This window comes from Octopus sinensis, unplaced genomic scaffold (genome assembly GCF_006345805.1).
Source record: "Octopus sinensis unplaced genomic scaffold, ASM634580v1 Contig15953, whole genome shotgun sequence".
NCBI classification, from domain to species: Eukaryota; Metazoa; Mollusca; class Cephalopoda; order Octopoda; family Octopodidae; genus Octopus; species Octopus sinensis.
The window spans coordinates 8,641-27,500 of NW_021834021.1; the positions used below are offsets into that span (position 1 = coordinate 8,641).

At 37.1% G+C, this 18,860-nt stretch overlaps 1 protein-coding gene across 3 annotated transcripts; it reads left to right on the forward strand.

Moving 5' to 3' along the window:
• The first annotated feature begins 364 nt into the window (after nt 1–364).
• On the forward strand, nt 365–17,220 carry LOC115230627 (E3 ubiquitin-protein ligase MIB2). Of its 3 annotated transcripts, XM_029800766.2 has the most exons (7): nt 367–1,235; nt 4,736–4,914; nt 8,042–8,089; nt 9,381–9,523; nt 11,408–11,458; nt 14,760–14,831; nt 16,753–17,220. In XM_029800766.2, the coding sequence occupies exons 1-7, from the start codon at nt 1,104–1,106 to the stop codon at nt 16,950–16,952; spliced, it is 825 nt and encodes a 274-aa protein (XP_029656626.1). In that variant the 5' UTR covers nt 367–1,103; the 3' UTR covers nt 16,953–17,220. The 3 variants fall into 3 exon arrangements, with proteins under 3 accessions (XP_029656627.1, XP_029656626.1, XP_029656628.1); XM_029800767.2 differs by lacking the exon at nt 8,042–8,089 and having other exon boundaries at nt 365–1,235; XM_029800768.2 differs by lacking the exon at nt 11,408–11,458 and having other exon boundaries at nt 368–1,235.
• Nucleotides 17,221–18,860: the final 1,640 nt, after the last annotated feature.

The window sequence follows — 18,860 nt, forward strand, 5'->3', positions numbered from 1 at the left end:
TTTGGAATTTGGGTATACATTTAGAAGTATGCTACTTAAAGATCTTTCGCTGATTCGGTTACCTCATGTCATCCACAGTTGAGCTATAAGTGACACTGGATCTACTTCATGTATTCTGCAGTGTTCGTTCAGTTTATAATGAATGAGGGAAGCAGAAAATGGAGTTAATGAGAATTTTTATTCATCACAACGATTGTTTCAATCCATCTTGCATCGGGCCCTTGCAGGTAGGATATTGTATAACTGGTTGTGGGACATCCTCCGGTGCAGATGCATGTCATCGGGTGTCTTCTTTTAGAGAAGATACCTCTGTAAATATATTCGGTTTCGCTTGGAATGTTGTTGTTGCCAGGAGGCTGTTGTCTCTCATGTTGTAATCCAAGAAGCTTCTAGCAACAACATGTCAGTTGAAACTGAATGTATTTAGTGAGGTATCTTTACATTAAAACAAGGCACCCGATGAGATGCATCTGCACTGGAGGATGCAACACATGTATAGTAGCCCACCCGCAAGCGACCGATGCAAGATGGGTCGAAACGGTCGTTGTGATGCATATTCTCGTGAACTCCGTTTCCCCAATTCATTATATGTATTTATATATGTAACACTGATGTTTATGTGTGTGTGTGCGTGCGTGCGCATTAGTTTTATGCATGTGGACGCTAACCGGCTCAGCAGTTTTATGAACCCCTTATTAATGTAGCAACGTCAAAAGTAAACATTAGAAATCATAATTCTTCTTTACTTGACTTGATCTGCTAATCATGTGTTTACTCTAGTTCTGTTGCCCTACAACTTACTATAGTGAGGGGCAAATGTAGGACATCTTAATATGTTTATCATGTCTCTAACACACACATGTATCAGGTTATAGAAGGTCCTTATGGAATATTTATTTCACTGGCAAACATCAAATGTATTTGATCAGTTTGATCTAGTACCCAGTAGAAAACTGTAATGACATTGATATCAACCCTGATTTTCATGTAAATTTTCATTTTCCATTTTTACCTCCACAAAGGATTCGGTGAATTTAGAAATTGTGAACAAAGAATATAGGACACCATTGCTTGAAGCTGTTTCGGACGGTCACCTCGGAATAATGCAGCGGCTGATAGCCAGGGGCGCGAATGTAAATGTTGTCGAACATGGAGGAAATAATTGCCTGCATCTGGCGTTAAAAAGAGAAAACAACTTTCATTCTGAGGTGGAGCACATGACCATGTTAGATCAGGTAAGTTTTCACATTGTTTGTGACTATGTGTGTGTGTGTGTGTGTGTGTGTGCATTTGTGCGTCTGTGTGTGTGTGTGTGTGTGTGTGCATTTGTGCGTCTGTGTGTGTGTAAAATAGACAAACTGACAGAGAAAGACAGACAGAAACAGACATTGTTTATATCGCAATTCTCACCTACCAACCCCATCCTCCATTACCATTTCCTGATCCAGTCACAATGGTAACCCTTAGTTATATTATTATGTAACAAACACTATTCTCTATTCCGTCCCCTTCCGTCCTCAAAGGCACGACCTCTCCATGGTAGAGAAGGTGATCCATCTCGAATGTTGGCCATACAAACACGGTCATCAAAATTTGAAGGAGAAATGATCTATTCAAGACAGGAGATATTATTCTGAATTAACAATGATACTGGGTAGAAGAGAGGTTCATATGATAGACAGTAACATTTATAGTGCTGGGGCCATGATAATAAATACATCTTGTCCATTCCATGAAGAATTCTGCCTGAAACAGCTCTCTGTCACATTTCTTTTATATAATACTAGCAGCATAGCCCGGCATTGCCCGGGTATGTAAGAGCCCCTAGTAGGCAACGACTAATCCCAATCTAGTCCTTTCCCTCTAGGGAACGAAGGTGCGTGTGTAGGTTGCAATATCTTCTCTTCACTCGAATACTTCTGTGTATACGATGTTCCTAGCTGTCCCTTTGGGCGATAAAAAGGTCGAGTTGCATCCTCTAGACAGAAGATGTGTTGCATATAAAAAGTTTAGATTCTCGACTCCATGTCGAATTTATCGATTTTTTTCAGAACTGGGGGAACTTTTCAAAATTTTCGCTGCGTTAGTTTTGAATTATGACATTGGGCTATTCCCATATGAATAAAGCTCACTACAGATGACTGACTACTATTCAGGCAGTTGATGGTCATCTGTGTATTGTTGTAATGTCTACTTTGGTGAGAGGAACCTACTCTGACAGCCAGCGACCTCCCCACCTACTGGAATAGTCCATCAGACTAACACTGAACAAATTATCAACTATGCGTTGGTGTTCTGCCTCAACTGTGACACCGATTCTTACTTCCCTTACTTCACTTTCTTCATCAAAAGATGTTTCCTTATTAATTCATCATCATCATCATCATGATAATGTATCGACTGTTTTCAAAGCTGGCATGGGTTCGACGCTTTGACAGAAGCTGGTCAGCTGAAAAGCTACCTGGGCTCCATATCTCTTTTCGCATTGTTTCGACAGTTGGATGTCCTTCCTAATGCCACCCAATTTACATAATGTACTGCGTGCTTTTCTGCAGCACCGACACGGATATTTGTATGTGACACCAACATGGGTGATTTTTCCGAAGCATCAGCACCCATGATCCCACAAGATTAGGATATCTCAGACGAAGAATGATACAGGGGTCATGACAGTATGCAAGGACAACGACGACTTAGCTTGGCATATCATCTCAAGTACAGCAGACTGCCAAAAGTATCGCTCCCATTTCATCCCCTCTGTGAGGCCCAACGTCTGACGGTCCTTTCTCACCACATTATTGCACGTCTTTCTGGGTCAACCCCTCCACACATTCCCTCCACAATGAGAGATCACCACTTCTTGATGAAGCTATCTTCATCCATATGCATCACATAACCATACCATGGTAGACTTCTCTCTTGCGCACAAAATCCGATGCCTTATATACCCTGTTTTTCTCTCCAATCCACTTAATTAAAGAAACATTATTGATCTGCGTGGATATGTCTATGTGGTGTTGATTTAGTTGTTATGTCTGAAGGCCTTGCTATGTTGTTGCTGTTCTCTTTTCTGGTATAACTTATATTATTTGTGGTGTTATTCATATCTATAAGACAGTCCTTTGACGAAAATTTTATGCACATTTTGCTTTGGAGGTTAATGGCAGCCAAACCGAGGCAAGGATACTAAATGCGTGGTGAGAATGAGACCCGCGATGGTTAAAATTCGCAAGCTATAAGATGTGGTTGCTATGGCAAAAAGAGTGATTTTTGGATCCCTCTATAACGACGTCTCTCTGTCACTCTTTCTTCCACCACCTCTCTCACTGTACGGCTGTCTGTATCTATAGACAGAAAGCGAGGACAACCGCAAAAGTTTAAATATTCTCGCCACAGGTCTTTTAGAACGGTGAATTAATATCGCCCACCTCCATCGCACAGTCATAACAGATATTATTAAACAGATATATTGTGTTAATTTATATATATACTGTGTGCATATGTGGTTGGATTTGGCTAAAAATATGCACACCTATGTTAAAAGTGCTAGCGAGTTTGTATTGGAACTTCGAATTTGCTCAATTGAAAGGCATGGACTCTAGGGCAAAATTCCTCATCTTTTAAAATGTGGCCCGCTTAGACCCGAATGAAATCGGGTTATAATACCAAAACGAGTAAAACAATAATAAACTATTTTAATCCCGAACAAGGCCGGGTATGTATTTCTAATCTATCAAATGAAGAAGGCGAACGATGATACAAATTGGATTTTTATGTAAAAATATGTGTAATTGGGCCTGGAATGGGATTACAATTTAAAAGAGGGGGTAACTTGCGGTGAGAAATTGTTTGAGAGACTTTTGGGGCGCTACTGTGGTCGTTTTGGTGTGAAAATAGGGATTTTATTGATTTTGGGGGACAATTGGGGATTTAGATTGGACACCTTTTGCCCGATTTCAATCAAATTTTCAACATGGTAAAGTAGAAGATTTGTAATTTAAGCACGGAAATCTAATTTTTTATAAATGGGAGATAGATAGATAGAGAAAGATAAAAAGCAAGAGAAAGTGAGGGAGAGTCCGAGATAAAGGAAGAGTAAGAGAGTGGGGATGCGAGAGAGAAAGGAGAGAGGAACAAAGAGGGTGAATATGGCGATAAGAAACAAAGGAAGCAATAGAAAGTAACAATCACACCCTCACCCACGCGTAGAGCGGGTCACCTTAAGCTAGTACTTATATGTACAATACTCTTCCGTAAGTATTTCTCTTGCTGTGGCCATTTGGCTTTATCAAGCCAGTTGTACAGATAGGTTCTTGTTGGTTTGTTGTCTTTCATTATTGTGACATTTCTGTCCTTATATTGTGTATATTTGACTTGATGTTATAATAACTTTATATTGTGTTTTTATTGAATAGTTTGTGACATTTGTGATTGGCAAGTAAATATTTACTCATTAAATATCATTGTTAAGCAATAACGTTGACCACTAATGTGCGTTTTGTTCAATATAATGATCATAATTTTTGTCTTAATGTAGAACGTAAAGTAAAACAAATGATAATGAAAAGTGGACTCAACTAAGAGATGATGTAAGAAATCAACGCTGTGTGAATAGTTTAATCACTGGGGAAACAAACTATGTGTAAATGTAGTTGAACTGTTGTGTAATTTGGGGCATCTTTAGTATATGTTTGTGTAATCTTTAACTCATCATTTTATATTTCATCATTTGAAGTACTTAAAAGATCTGAAACTGGGAAAGAAAGAAAGGTACTCTGATGTGGTAGTTGCTTGCTACCTAGCCCACCACGGGGCCAACTTTTACTGTAAAAACAAAAGTGGTAGAACACCATTGGACCTAATAGAAAAGGAAAATTTTAAAAAGACGTTAAATATGTTATTCCCACCAACGCAGTAAGTATTCACTGGCAATGACAAGATAAACCATTACATTTTCTGTTTTGTATATAACCGTGTTTATATGTTTCTATTGTTTTAATTCTACTGATACATTATACTGTCTTAGTGGCTTAATGAAAGGTTACACAACAACAGTAAGAAGAACAATAAACGATATGCAGTTGTTAAGCTAATTAAAGAAAGAACACTATTTTGATTACATTCAAATGATTGGTTGTGTTGACTGTTATACCTCTCCTAAAATCCCAACCCACCTCTCTCAGTTCCCTATTTTAAAGATTTGGGACCAATGAGAAAATGTAGAAGTAAATAGTGAAGTGATGGAATTTATCTCTCTACCAACAGATTATTCCTCTGTCTTCTCTGTCCCAGCCAGTCATGTCCATGTGAGCTATCCTGAGAAAATCGCCTACAAACACATACAATTAGTGTACATACATGAATACATACATACATATGTATTTATACATGCATACATAGATACATACATGTATATATATATATATATACATATATAGGCGCAGGAGTGGCTGTGTGGTAAGAAGCTTGTTTACCAACCACATGGTTCCGGGTTCAGTCCCACTGTGTGGCACCTTGGGCAAGTGTCTTCTACTATAGCCTTGGGCCGACCAAAGCCTTGTGAGTGGATTTGGTAGACGGAAACTGAAAGAAGTCCGTCGTATATATGTATATATATGTATGTGTGTGTACGTTTGTGTGTCTGTGTTTGTCCCCCTAGCATTGCTTGACAACCAATGCTGGTGTGTTTATGTCCCCGTCACTTAGCGGTTCGGCAAAAGAGACCGATAGAATAAGTACTGGGCTTACAAAGAATAAGTCCCGGGGTCGAGTTACTCGATTAAAGGCGGTGCACCAGCATGGCCGCAGTCAAAATGACTGAAACAAGTAAAAAGAGAAAAAAGAGAAAGATATATATATATATATATATATATATATATATATATATATATATATATATATATATATATATATATATATTATATATATATATATACTGTGGGGAGGAAATAAATATTCGTCTGTCAAAATTCTTTATTTAATTTCTAATGAACATAAATGGGATATACCACTATTATATATTTGCATACAGATGCATAAACTAAGAATAAGCAAAAGAAACTAATAAATTATAGTAACTAATGAATTTATATACAATCATAAATATTTAGGGGTGAAAAAAGTATTCGTACAGAATAAATGTATGATTTTCTATGCCACAAAATACTGTTAAAATATTTTTTTACTAAAAATTTCTTGTTTATTCCAATAATCTTATCAGTTTTCATTTTTGAGTGTCAAAACACTAGCTTCTTCATTCAGCACTGAGACAACATAAAGTGATATCGCAATAATGGCGAAAAGTAAAGAACTCACAAATTCAGTGAAAAACTTAATTATTGAACTGTAGAAAGTAGGTAAAAGTTACAGGAAAATATCAGAGACACTTTGTATTCCGCTTACTACCATATCTTCATTTATTCAAAGATATAAGGAATCGGGAACTGTTGAAAACAGAATAAGATCCGGAGCACCACGCAAGATTTCCCCAAGATCTTTAAGAAAAATGAAGAGAAGAATATAAAAAAACGCAATAATCACCAGAAAGGAGTTTTCATAGGAATGAACTGAAGTCACGCTCTCCTAGAAAAACTCCTCTGTTGACTAAAAGGCATAGAGATGCCCGTTTAAAATTTGTTATGAACATAAAGATAAATCTGATACATTCTGGTAAAATGTTCTATGGACAGACGAGACGAAAATTGAATTGTTTGGACGAAATTCGCTTACCCATGTCTGGAGTAAAAACACAATTCCTACCGTAAAGATTGGAGGTGTGGGGGTGTTTCTCTGCAAATGGTACTGGCAATTTACATGTGATAGATGGTAGAATGAATGCAGAGATGTACCAAAATATTTTGAACAATAATTTATGGGGCTCTATTGAAAAGCTCCAGCTTTGTGAAGGGTGGGTTTTACAACAGGGTAATGGCCCTAAGCACACGGTGAAGTCTACCATATATGGATTGTCAATCACAATATAAAATTATTGTAATGGCCAAGCCTGTCACCTGACTTGAACCCCATTGAAGAGCCCCAACATGCATTACAGATTTGAAGAAAATTTGTCAAGAAGAATAGGAAAATATTCCTAAAGAAACATGCGAGTCATTGGTGAAGAACTACAAGAAGAGATTGGTTGAAGTGGAACTGAATAATGGTTATGCTACGAAGTATCAAATCAAAATTATCAGTTATTTATATTCTGTACGAATACGTTTTTCACCCCTAAATATTTATAATTGTATATAAATTCCTTAGTTACCATAATTTATTAGTTTCTTTCGCATATTCTTAGTTTATGCATCTGTATGCAAATATATAATAGTGGTATATCCCATTTATGTTCATTAGAACTTAAATAAAGAAAGAATTTTGACATTTACGAATATTTATTTCCCCCGTGTATATATATATATATATATATATATATATACATATACGCACACACACACACACAAACACACACACACACACACACACATATATATACATATATATATATATATATATATATATATATAGAGGGAGAGTTTACGAAAAAAACAAAAGACGATGACAGGTGGTGTTGAAGGAATAGAAAAAGCCTTTTACGTTTCGAGCCTTCGCTCTTCTACAGAAAGGGACACGGAAAAAAAAACAAGGATAGAAACAAGGAGAGAAAAAAATGTGTGTAGCGGCTAACAATCTATCATGGCGACTGACTCGGACACACACACACATATATATATATATATAAGTGAATTATATTTCTGGAATATATGTTGTTCACTTTGTGTAAATCAGTTTTTGTGATGTATCAATGTCATGACATATACTTATTAATATTTGTGTCCATTTATATATATATATGTGTGTATGTGTGTGTGTATCTGTGTCTGTGTCTGTGTGTCTGTGTCTGTGTCTGTGTGTCTGTGTCTGCATTTATATACTCACAAATTCGCCCATATGTAATTGTTTAATTGTGGCGTCGCATAATATTCTCTACTGTAAATTAAAGTGTCTCTGTGTAACGAAATGTAACTTGCTATTTATTCCACAGCCATGGTGGAGGAAGACGCATGGACCAGGCACTGAAGGGACCAATCAGGTAGTTGAACTATTTCTCACAGTCTTTCAGTCATTGAATAACAATGTACCTTGTAATGACCTGAGATCAATCTGAAGTTTGTGGTGCAGTGATGGCAGATGGAAACATGTCATTTACTGCATTCAACTCATCACTTTTGAAAATAATTCCCTGGTTATGTACACACATATCGTATATAAATCTAAAGTTATTACTCTAATTTAGAACAATGACCTGTTTTGTGGCATGGATCAGCCATACATGAAGCTGTAGGAATTGTGTCCTATCTGTCCATCCATAAAATTCAAAGTCAAATGTCTAAGTATAGCCGACTTCTAAAACAGATTAGATACAATCAAGTGTTATATGTATGCATGTATGTATGCATGTATGTACGTACGTACGTACGTATGTATGTATGTATACACACACACACACACACACACACACACACACACATATATATATATATATATATATATATATATACATATATATACATACGTTCATACATATATTCATACACACATATATATCACCTTGACCGACTAGTCCGTCGGGCGTCCAATTGACACCGCTGGTCACAGCACGCTGTCCACTCCTCTCTGGATCGCGCCTTCCTCATCCACGTGATCCCAATCGTCCTCCTGAAATCGTTACTCCACCGACGTGGAGGCCTTCCGGGTGGTCGTTTCCGCTCGCGCGGGTACCACTCGACAACTGCGCGTGTCCACAGATTTTCGGTGAGCTGGGCGATGTGTCCAGCCCATCTAAACATATGTATGTATGTATGTATGTATGTATGTATGTATGTATGTATGTATGTATGTATGTATGTATGTATGTATGTACGTATGTGTGTGTGTATGTGTATGTATATAAGTGAATTATATTTCTGGAATATATGTTGTTCACTTTGCGTAAATCACTTTTTGTGATGTATCAATGTTATGACATATATTTATTAATATTTGTGTCCATTTATATATATATATGTGTGTTGTGTGTGTGTGTGTGTGTGTGTGTGTGTGTATGTGTGTGTGTGTGTGTGTATGTGTGTGTGTGTGTGTGTGTGTGTGGTGTGTGTGTGTGTGTGTGTATGTGTGTGTGTGTGTGTGTCTATGTGTGTGTGTGTTTGTGCGTGTGTTTGTGTGTGTGTCTGTGTATGCATTTATATACACACAAATTCGCCCATATGTAATTGTTTAATTGTGGTGTCGCATAATATTCTCTACTGTAAATATGCACACAATGTAATATTTGTTATAAATGAATGTTATTAATGGGATGTGTTCATGTTTTTGTTCCTCAGATGTGTGTTTTGTGAAGACGAAGTGGCCACAGAGACGTTCTTTCCATGTAGACATCTTTCGCTGTGTAAGAAATGCTGTCTCCCAAAGATACCTAAACGATGCCCTATGTGTAGACAGAATATAACGAGCAAAAATAGTTTGGGTAAGAATACTGTATGATCTGTCTGTTTGTCTCATAGGCTTTATGGTGTGGAATATTGTATCTCATGTTGTTGTGTAGATCCAGTTTTGCGATATTCAAGCACACTTTTGATAAAAGATGTTCCAGGTGTCTTTTCTCTGTCATATTATGTCTCTCACTACTCCCACTAAACATTGTTCTTGTCCAATTAGAAGACTTGTCACACTTCAAGATGGCTACTTTCTGCAACATAAAAATAATAAAGAATACTGAATTATAAATGGTGACTAAATGCCAATAAATCACCAAGGTTCTATCAGTAAATACCGACATCTTGTGTGTGATTAGAGTGATTAATGATTTATCAATATCTTCGGAAGCTGATAATTAAAAACAACTGCAATTTATATGAATATCAAAGTGAGCTTTTATAAAATAAGAGAGTCAATAAGAAAATCTCAACTGAGGGTTTAGGGGCCAACATTAGAGAGGGGACATCAAAAGGGTGGGGAAACTTTGATTGATGTATAGATTAGTATTCCCGAGTATCAGTTCTTCTGAACCGTTTCAAATATTTTCACAGCAATAATGTGTGGATGACAAGTTTTATGTCGTTAATGAGGTTTTGTGTGAATGTAGTGTGTTAATTTAGGACACAAGATATCACTTCCTGTTAGACCTGATGTCACTTTCTGTTCGACCTGCTTTATTCAGGAGGATGAATGACATTGAAATATCTTCAGATATTTCCCCACATCTGATTACATTCTGGAGAACTGTGATGCGGGTAATTAAAATTAAAGATTACTAGTAGTAACCAATAACAAAGAGAGCAAGTGTATATATATATATACATATATATCTATCTATATATATATATATATAGAGAGAGAGAGATAGATAGATAGATATATTGTTGTTTTTGGGAATGGGCATTTTGCCAGTTTAGCCAATAAAAACACACGCACTATATATTTGGTGTTACTTTGCTTCAGTCTTATTTATTTTTTACATTAATCTTAATCTTATTTCGGCCAAAAGCAAAAACAAATTACACGTACGTATATAAACAGAAGATACAAATATTACAGGCACTTCACCCCCCCCCACGCACACTAACTAAACATAGACACACATAGAGGTATACGCATGCACAAATGAGGACACGTACAATAGGAATACAAAATACAAAATGGTTGATGGTTAGTAAGGAGAGACACACAAATAAGAAAGAAGAAAGCAAAGGACCACTGATGAGGTCACAGAAGTGTGACGGAAGAACTCTTGCCGAAATAAGATTAAGATTAAAGTAAAAAATACATAACGCTGAAGCAAAGTAACACTAAATATATAGTGCGTGTGTTTTTATTCGCAAAACTGGCAAAATGACCATTCCTAAATACAACAATATCTGTTTCAACACACCATTTCACATCAAAAATCTTGTAAAACAAATAGATAGATATAGATATATATCCGTCTGGAAGTGGTGTGTCGCGTTTGAGGCTAGGACTTCGATGCTCAACTTGGTTGACACTGGATTTAAGCAGAAGATGAGACGAATGTTGATTAGAGATGTCTTGTCATAGATCTAGCACAAACATAAGAAAACCCAAAAGAAGCTAAGAGACAATCGGTTATTAGGGGATAATTAAATGAGATAATTTCAGAATTGTTAGAATTGTTGGATGACTTAAGAGACAGAGAAGGGTTGTTAAGTGTAGTCTATTCTGTTGTGGACTCAAATAGTGAACCATTTCTTGGCCCCACTGTAGAAAGCATACAAATGTTCTCCAAAAGCATGTTGTCATCAGTGATGACACGAATGTCTCACAATAATAAAATATCGATTATTAGAAAGGATAAAGAAATTTTACTAAAACCACTTTGAAATGTATTTTTCAGTTGGTCCAAATTCGTCAAAGATGGAAGTCCAGATGGTGGCAGGACCAGTTGGTGAGTATGAAATAACTGTACCTAATTATGTTATCCCATAAGAGGCATAGGGTTGGTTTCCCGGTTTCTCTAGCGTATACATTCCTCCCTGAACAGGACACTAGTTCGCTGTAAGATTACTTATTTTTGCCAGCTGAGTGGACGGAAGTGTTTTGCTCAAGAACGCAACGTATTGCCTGGTGAAGGAATCGAAACCCCAATCTTACAATCATGAGTCAAATACCCTAACCATTAAGCCCGGCGCCTCCACTTGCTATGACCAATTCGTTTCCATAAAACACAGGCGATGGAAAAATTTATAGAAATCAATGTACCTAACTGATTCCTATAAATTCTCCACTCCCTGAGCTGTTTTGTTTGTCAGAAGGACTGAGAACAGGGCCCATCTCTAATTTCCATTTGAAATGTTAGCTGCAAAAGGAGTCGATGAAATATATCGCTGAAATTTCATAAAATCTTTGTTGCCTTGGATGGAAAAAGGGATAAATTAGAAAACACAATAGAGTTAATATTGTCTTTTGGAACCAAGAACTAAGATATGTTGTTGTTTAGGGGTAAACAGGTGAACAGAAACTAGAAAAATGTGGACCAAAATCATAATGGTTACCAATTGACCATTGCAAGGAAGGAATGTCTCTCAATAATGTAACAAATTGCGTTTTTTGAAAGTTTAACTGTAAAGTAATTCTATTAAAGAGTGTCTGTGTGGTAAGTAGCTTGCTTACCGACCACATGGTTCCGGGTTCAGTCCCACTGCGTGGCATCTTGGGCAAGTGTCTTCTACTATAGCCTCGGGCCGACCAAGGCCTTGTGAGTGGATTTGGTAGACGGAAACAGAAATAAACTCGTCGCATATATATATATATATATATATATATATATATGTATGTGTATATGTTTGTGTGTCTGTGCTTGTTCCCCCAACATCACTTGACAACCGATGCTGGTTTGTTTACGTCCCCGTAACTTATTTGTTCGAGAAAAGAGACCAATAGAATAAGTACCAGGCTTACAAAGAATAAGTCCTGGGATCGATATGCCCGACTAAAGTCGGTGCTCCAGCATGGCCACAGTCAACTGACTGAAACAAATAAAAGAGTAAAGAGTAAAAGAGAGAAGACAGGAATCCCTGAATGTGTGGAACGTGCATTTTGAATCTGGGATGCGATACAAGATACAAAGAAGAACAAAAGCGATTTGAATGTTGTATGGCTTGATCAGGTTAATGCTTATCGTTCTGTACTACACGAATTGTTGCTGAAAACAACGGACGTCTTTTATATACGAGAAAAGATTAAGAATCTAATGAAGAGTTGCTGTAATAATTTCAAAATGCGCTTCAGGACAGAATATTTCACAACAGACTCGCATCGTCTTGAGACTGGAATTGCCGTGGGTTGCACAATATCAGTCATTTTGTTTGTACTTGTTATGGAAATGTTTATTAGATCAGCAGATTGATCAGTAGAAATAACTCGAGTGAAGTCCCCTAAGACGACATTAATGGATGACATAACAACACAAACAACAGAGCAAAAGGATATGCAAATAGTTCTGAATAGACTGTATTAATTAATTAGTTGGTCAAGAATAGGGTTGAAGGCAAATAAATGTTGCCGTCATTTGCCAAAGCTCAGCAGAAATAAGTGAAATTCAAAGTAGCAGAAGAAAGCATGTCAAAGGTTAAAGAGAAACTGTTTAGGGTGATGGTACACTACCTCATTGTCCCACAAGAGTAGAGGCATCGAGATAATAGCACAAAAAGAAGACATCTTATAAGCAATAGATAAGCCAAAACTTTTGGGGAATAAAGGGTTTTAAAGAACTTCTTTATTAAGGAGTCTTAAAATATTTCCTGAATCAGATGATGTTCTTGTGAACTGGGATGTGCGGAGTTACGATTCAAGATTACCAACATCAACCCTTAACAAAGATGTCAGGTGTATGTTTATCCTACATGAATTTGTCTGCCGTGTATTTGTGGTTAGGTCTTTGGAAAACACCTTGTTTGACATTAGAATTAAGCAGAAGATGAGAAAAATGTTGGTGAGTGAAGTCATGTCACAGGTTTGGTACAGATATAAGAAGGGAAATAGAGAACTGTGAGAAAAATAGTCTTATCAACTGGTCTTCATAAATGACTTGCCCGACGACCTCACGCAACACACCATTCTATTTGCCGACGATATCAAACTGGTCGCTCCTCGCGGTGATATAGAGGATCTTCGTCGATGCCTCCACCAAATTTGGAAGTGGTCTAACGAATGGGAACTGTGTCTGAACGTGTCAAAGTGCTGTCATCTGCCTGTTGGCTCTCCTCCTGCAACTCAACTTGATTTCGAGCCGGGTCATCTGCTGCTGGAAAGGACCGATCAGGTAAAGGACCTGGGTATCTTGGTGGATTCCTCCTTTTCGCCTTCGGCCCAGTGCGTCCATGCTGCCAACAAAGCACGCGGAATTCTGTTCTTGATTCGACGGTCATTCGGAATGCTCACAGCAGCCATATTCCTACCACTCTATGTCACGCTGGTGAGACCCATATTGGAGTACGGGATTCAAGCCTCTTCTCCCTATCTCCTCAAAGACATACAGCATCTCGAAAGAGTCCAGAAGCTGGCTACCCGCATGGTTCATGGTCTCAAAAATTTGTCCTATGAAGAAAGGCTGAGGACGCTCGACCTTTATTCTCTTGGAAAACGCCGCTGCCGTGGTGATCTCATTCTCGCCCACAACATCATAAGCGGAAAGTGTAACCTCTCGAAAGAGCTGTTCTTCACTCCTGCTCCAGAGTGTCGGCTGCGGGGTCATTCCGAAAAGCTCTACCTGCGACGATTTCATCTCAATCGAAGGAGAGGAGCTTTCTCCGTCCGGGTTGCGGATCCGTGGAACAAGCTGCCAGACGAGATGGTGAAGATGCCGACGACCGCTTTGTTCAAAGCCTCCCTTGACCTCTAGTGTCCTGAACTCTTTATATGAACACCACCCTGTACTTAACTCCATGTCCCCCTACATGACCTTGCTATTTGCTTTTGAACCAAATTAACTAACTAACTAACTAACTAACTAATTCAATGTGATAAATACAACATTGTTAGATTATGTAGGATGTCTTGATAGAGAGACGAAGTTTAAGAAGTTTAATCTATTTTGTTGTGGACCAAAATATTGAGCTATTACATAGATTAAAAAGGTTGACCAAAATCATAGTGGTCACCAGTTGACCATTGATGATAAGCATGCCTCAAGAATAAAGATTAAGAAATTTAGTATAAATTATAAAATTTGGAAATATTTATTTCAGGGAGTCCACAGCTGAAGGAGAAGGATCTTCTGAGAGTGGCTAAGAGGTTAGGAAGAGATTGGTGGCAAGTAGGTGAGTATAAAAGTACACTACCTAATTGATTTCTATAAATTTTACATTCACCTGGGCTATTTCATTTGTCAGGATGAAAGAGAACAGGTTACATTCCTAATTTCCAGTGGAATGGTTAGCTGCAAAATAAATTCTATTAATGATATTACTGGTATTTCATAAAGTATCCACTGAGGTTGGTAATTGTGGATACACAAGAAAATACAAGTAGCATTTAATATAGGAAGAAAGAAGAAAAATATGTTGAGGGTAAACAGCTGAGTTTATTGACAACGTTTTTGGCTCGTCTTTACTCCATCAAAAGACCATGAGTTAGGGTCTTCTTGAAGCCATTAGGGATTGGGTTATTGTGTTTGAAAGTGATAATTGCAATTATTACACACATGTGATTGAGAACACTTTGAGATATATTTGGTATCTAACATATGTCAGATACTACGAGCGCTGCTTCTGATTGGTCAATCCATGGTGATGACCCGAGGTAACGGTGACAGCGCTGCTTCTGATTGGTCAATTCATGGTGATGACCCGAGGTCCCGGTGACAGCACTACTTTTGTCATTCATAAGTAACAACTAAACGTGAAGAATTTAGTTATTGGGTTAATAAAATATGGTTGTTTATTCGTGTGTAATAAATAAAATACCAAACTCATTCCCTATGGATACAGTATTTATTACAACGAGTGGCTTGTAAACGTATCTAACTTTCGCTCGTTAGATACGTTTACAAGCCACTCGTTGTAATAAATACGGTATCCATAGGGAATTAGTTTGGTATTCTCTCTTTTATATTGCCATATTGAAATGACTTTACCACATGACATATGTTTGTAAATGCTTCAGTAAAAACAGACTTAGTATAGGGGTGACACAGCCAAATCATATCATATTCCCCACATCCAAAAAGAGAGAATGACTCTAAGGAAATTTGCCAGAAAATGAATATTCACAAGTGAAGCCAGACCATGGCTGGTCTCTCTCTCTCACTGAGACATAAGAATAACTGAATGGGTTAAGGAGAATTGATTGAATCTGGAGTAGATTAAAAAAGGATTGAATTTGACTTAGAATAATCGACTGTTGGTCTATCATTATTCATTTGATTTTCAGTGTCATTTTGGGAACTTTGCAAGGTGATTGATTTCACAGAGAGACATTACTTTCATGACCCTTTGAGTATCAGATCTGAAATCTGCCAGATTAAGACAGATATATGGGATTTCTCTGAAGGGTCTCTGGAGTAATGTTGCCCAATAGGATTTATAGTTCAGAGATTTGGAAGTCTCTCCAGGTTGAGCCACTTCTTCACATCTCTGGTACCTAGGACATGTGATCAGAATGTCGCAGGAATGAATTACAAGACAGGTTCTCAAAGTCAAACCAATGGAGTAGGAGACCCAGGGGTAGACCAAGCACTAAATAGTTGGATGATATCCATAGACTTAGTTGTTGATGCTTGGGAATCCAACCAAAATATGTAATGATGGTTACATCTGATAGGCCCCTATGGAAGAAATGCCTGGGGACTCTATCCCCACAACTCTCCCAGAAATATTGAGCAGAGGAAATGAATGGATCAAATGGTTTGCCTGTTGGTACCCTATGTTGATTCTTTAGGTTCTCATACACTTTTGCCTTCACAAACACATCTGCCATCGGTTTACCTTAAAAGATTCTCAAGTGTAAACTTTAATTAATTTTTTAAAAAAATCTCCATTAATTTAACCACTTTGTTATTTTTCTCATCATCCCTAGAAATAGAAAACAATGTCTTATAATTTTCTTGTTTCTTAGCTATTTTTTTATATTTCTCTCTTGAAATAGTTTCTTTGTTATGTTTATAACAGCACACATCTTTTATATTATTGTTAATATTGTTGATGTTGTTGCATTTATCTCTTATTGTTGTGTCTTTTGCAGCAATTTTTTTAGGAGTTGATACAACTAAACTGAAAATTGATGATGAGTCTATTGACGCTGTAAAACAAGGCTACCTGATGCTTTACGAATGGTACAGGAATTGCGACCCAGAAACACGGACACACGCAACATTACGTGCAGCTCTTGAAGAAGCTGAATGTGTCGCTGCGATGGAATGTCTGTCATTAGACGCAAAGTGAATTTCTGTGTAACTGTTGTTGTTTAGCCTCAGATTAACCTTGACCAAACAGAGACTTATGATCAAACGCATTCCAGCCAAGACCATCATGCCTATTTCCAAAGAGAACCCACAACCACATTGTCCAATATGCCCTTCTGTACAGTGGTATCGTGTGAATTTAGCTACCAATTCTAGCAGGTATATCAACCACATAGTGATCCCTTCACTGGTTTGGCTCCTTTGTTAAAAATTCACATTTAAAATAAAGACAAACTTTGAAATGTTCATTTATTATTGTTGCTGTTGTTGTATATCTAATCCCCTCCCTAAACAACCCCATTGTTATATAGACAGCTTTAATATCGTCTGCTATATTGATAGTTATCTACCTTCATTTTTAGCTGAGAGTAGAATGCCTGGTATATATATATATTGATGCCTTTTCCCTTTATATATCCTATAGAGATAGTATTTCTATATAATACATGATGTATCTAAGGATATATCTCACTTTGTCCTGTTGTGGTTTAAGACAGGCTTCTCCAAAGTGGTGGTGGTTGAATAAAAATTCAGTGGGTTTTGAGTGCAATATACAATATTCTAATTTTATATTCTTACTTTATGACCTTCGTTATTTACTAATGACTGCAATTTCCGTCAGTAAAAATAAAACTTCACTATTATACATATGAAAATAAATCAAAAAAATTATAATTAAACAATAGCTGTGCTGAAAAATCCTGACACAACATTTGTTGTTTTAATTGCATGTGATTGTGGAAAAGCCACAGTGTCTCCCTCTTCTTAAGTAACTTCAGATAAAGGAAGAGTACAATTCTTCCCTACAATATTTACCTTCATATTACTCCACTGTTATTTTAATTTGAAATTAGATTTCAAGTTCTTACAGCAGAGACCAAGATTAAATAAGTAAAACACATGAGACCTTTATGTACATTATAAGATGTGACAGGAAGCTCTACCGAGCAGACTTTTGTGGAATTGGAAAGGAAGATTCATAAGTATTTTCCACTTTTTATTGGATTCTTTTGTGATAGAAGTGAACAAACCTGATTGTTTTCAAATTAAATAATCAAGATATTTAAATTAGATAAAAAGGAACTTTATTCAGAAATTGATAATTACTATTAAAGCAAAACGAAATTTTACCGGTGAGTGTGTTAAATAATAAGGCACTAAAAGAGAATGACTCTCCCCAGACACAACAAAATTATTTTGTATCAAACTTTGTACAAAATTCTTCTAAATAAATTGATAACATAAGTTTCTGATTTTTTGCTTGGATAACTGGGGGAGAAATTCTATTCACACATTATATGCCATGTAAATACACAACAAAATAATAAGGCTGTTCAAAGCTATAGGTTACTGTTTATATAGACCAGCTGGAGCAAATTTAGTTTAACATTTAATGCGTAGCAATAAACTCATTTATAAAAGTGTTAGTTTTCTTTAAATTGAGAAAATGTAAGACTTTTAGTGACTTTATAAAACTAAAAAGAGTAACTTCAAACTTTGATGACCCCAGACAAATTCCTTTACTGACTGAGATCTTCATCTTGTTCTGGTCAATGACTGTCAAAGTAATTTTCATATTTTAAAAGCATCAAAAGGAAAATTTGTTGCCTAGAGAAGAGAGGTTGAATTTGTCATCCGACTCGTAGCCGATGCCAGTACCGCCTCGTCTGGCTTCCGTGCCGGTGGCACATAAAATGCACCAATCCGACTGTGGCCGTTGCCAGCCTCGCCTGGCACCTGTGCAGGTGGCACGTAAAAAGCACCCACTACACTCACGGAGTGGTTGGCGTTAGGAAGGGCATCCAGCTGTAGAAACACTGCCAGATAAGACTGGAGCCTGGGGCAGCCTTCTGGCTTCCCAGATCCCCGGTCGAACTGTCCAACCCAT